Genomic DNA, 1997 nt, shown 5'->3' on the forward strand with positions numbered 1-1997 from the left:
CACTCACAGGAGAGGGACAGCACGGGGTTAGATACAGAGTAAAGCTCCCTCTACACTGTCCCCCATCAAACACTCCCAGGACAGGGACAGTTCGGGGTTAGATACAGAGTAAAGCTTCCTCTACACTGTCCCCATCAAACACTCACAGGACAGGGACAGTTCAGGGTTAGATACAGAGTAAAAGTGGATAAGCCGGGACTTCTTGTACTGGGGGTAGGAGGTTGAGGGATGAGGTTTATAAAACCTATAGAGGTTTATAAAATCATAAGGGGCATAGATAAGGTGAATAGCAAAAGTCTTTTCCCCAGGGTTGACGAGTTCAAAACTAGAGGGCGTAACTTTAAGGAGAGAAGAGAAAGATGTGAAAGAGACCTAAGGGGCAACTTTTTCACACAGAGGGTGGTGCGTGTATGGAATGAGCTGCCAGAGGAAGTGGTGGAGGCTGGTACAGTGATAACATTATAAAATACATTTGGACAGGTACGCGAATAGGGAAGGGTCAGAGGGATATGGGGCCAAACGCATGCAACCAGGTCCAATTTAGTTTGGGAAACCTGGCTGGTATGGATGAGTCGGGCCGAAGGTCCTGCTTCCGCGCTGTACACTGTATGCTGCCAACGGTCAGGGACCAGCTGTGGGTGGGTTGTGGTGGATTGGGGGTGCACTGCTAGAGTTATATTCAGGTCCACAGTGATCAGATTATGTCACTGTAACATCAAGGGTCTAGTGTTTATTTGGCGCTTTGTGTGGAACCATTAACCGGTTTATCTCAAATGATCCCCCCAGACCGTACATTTCCGCGAGGAACGTGAGGTCCTCATCAAAGGGAGCGCCCAGTGGATCACCAGATTACACTTCGCCTTTCAGGACAGTCATCACTTGGTAATGTTCAACACTCCCTTTTGTTTCTCATTGACGTTTTCATGGGATGTGGGCACGGCTGGCATTTACCACCCATCGTGAGTTGCCCTCCAATGGAGTGGCCTGTTGGGGCCATTCCAGGGGGGCAGTTGAGACTCAACCAAGCTGCTGAGGGCCTGGAGTCACGTGTAGGCCTGACTGGCTAATGACGGCAGATTTTCTTCGTTCAAATTTGTTCACTGGACGTAGACGTCATTGGCTGGGCCAACGTTTATTGCCCATTGAGTAGGTGGGCGTTAGTCAACTAGATGGGCTCGATAACAATCACTGATGGTTTCGTGGTCACCAGCATTGAGACTAGCTTTCAATTCCAGATTTATTAATTTGGTTTGAATTCCAGCAGTTGCCATGTTCCCTACAGCAATGGCCTAGGCCTCTGGATTACTGAGGTCAGCACGGTGCCCCAGTTAGCACTGCTGCCTCACAGCGCCAGGGACCCGGGTTTGATTCCACTCTCGGGCGACTGTCTGTGTGGAGTTTGCACATTCTCCCTGTGTCTGCATGGGTTTGCTCCGGTTTCCTCCCACAGTCCAAACCTGTGGCGGTTAGGGTGGATCGGCCGTGCTAAATTGCCCATACTATCCAGAGGTACACAGGCGAGGTGGATTAACCATGGGAAATGCAGGGCTACAGGGATAGCACAGGTCTGGGTGGGATGTTCTTTGGAGGTTCGGTGTGGGCCGAATGGCCTGCTTGCACATTGTAGGGATTCTGTGATCATCTGGCTGTACTCTTAGTGATCTAACAGCCCGTCTGTCAGGTAAAAGGTGACAGGTACTGCACAGCAAGAAGTGTTGCCCTGGCCCTTTTGAGGACAGTGCAAGATTGCCACATTTCAAACAGCACAACAGTGTATACTTCCCAGACCGAGCACATTCCAACTGCCATAAAAAGGTGTAGAGCTGGACGAACGCAGCAGGCCAAGCAGCATCAGAGGAGCAGAAAGGCTGACGTTTCAGGCCTAGACCCTTCTTCAGAAATGGGGGAGGGGAAGGGGGTTCTGAAATAAATAGGGAGAGAGTGGGAGGCGGATAGAAGATGGATAGAGGAGAAGATAGATGGAGAGGAAACAAACA

The 1997-nt window shown here is 50.4% G+C and overlaps 1 protein-coding gene across 1 annotated transcript in view; it reads left to right on the forward strand.

The window, feature by feature from the left end:
* LOC109925778 (myotonin-protein kinase) overlaps nt 1-1997 on the forward strand; it is a 45715-nt gene that overhangs the window by 12138 nt on the left and 31580 nt on the right. Inside the window, exon 4 of the mRNA XM_048618392.1 lies at nt 787-882. Coding sequence (XP_048474349.1) covers nt 787-882 — 96 coding nt within the window. The remainder of the gene's footprint in view (nt 1-786; nt 883-1997) is intronic.

The sequence above is a fragment of the Rhincodon typus genome, chromosome 39 (genome assembly GCF_021869965.1).
Source record: "Rhincodon typus isolate 14 chromosome 39, sRhiTyp1.1, whole genome shotgun sequence".
Classification (NCBI taxonomy): Eukaryota; Metazoa; Chordata; class Chondrichthyes; order Orectolobiformes; family Rhincodontidae; genus Rhincodon; species Rhincodon typus.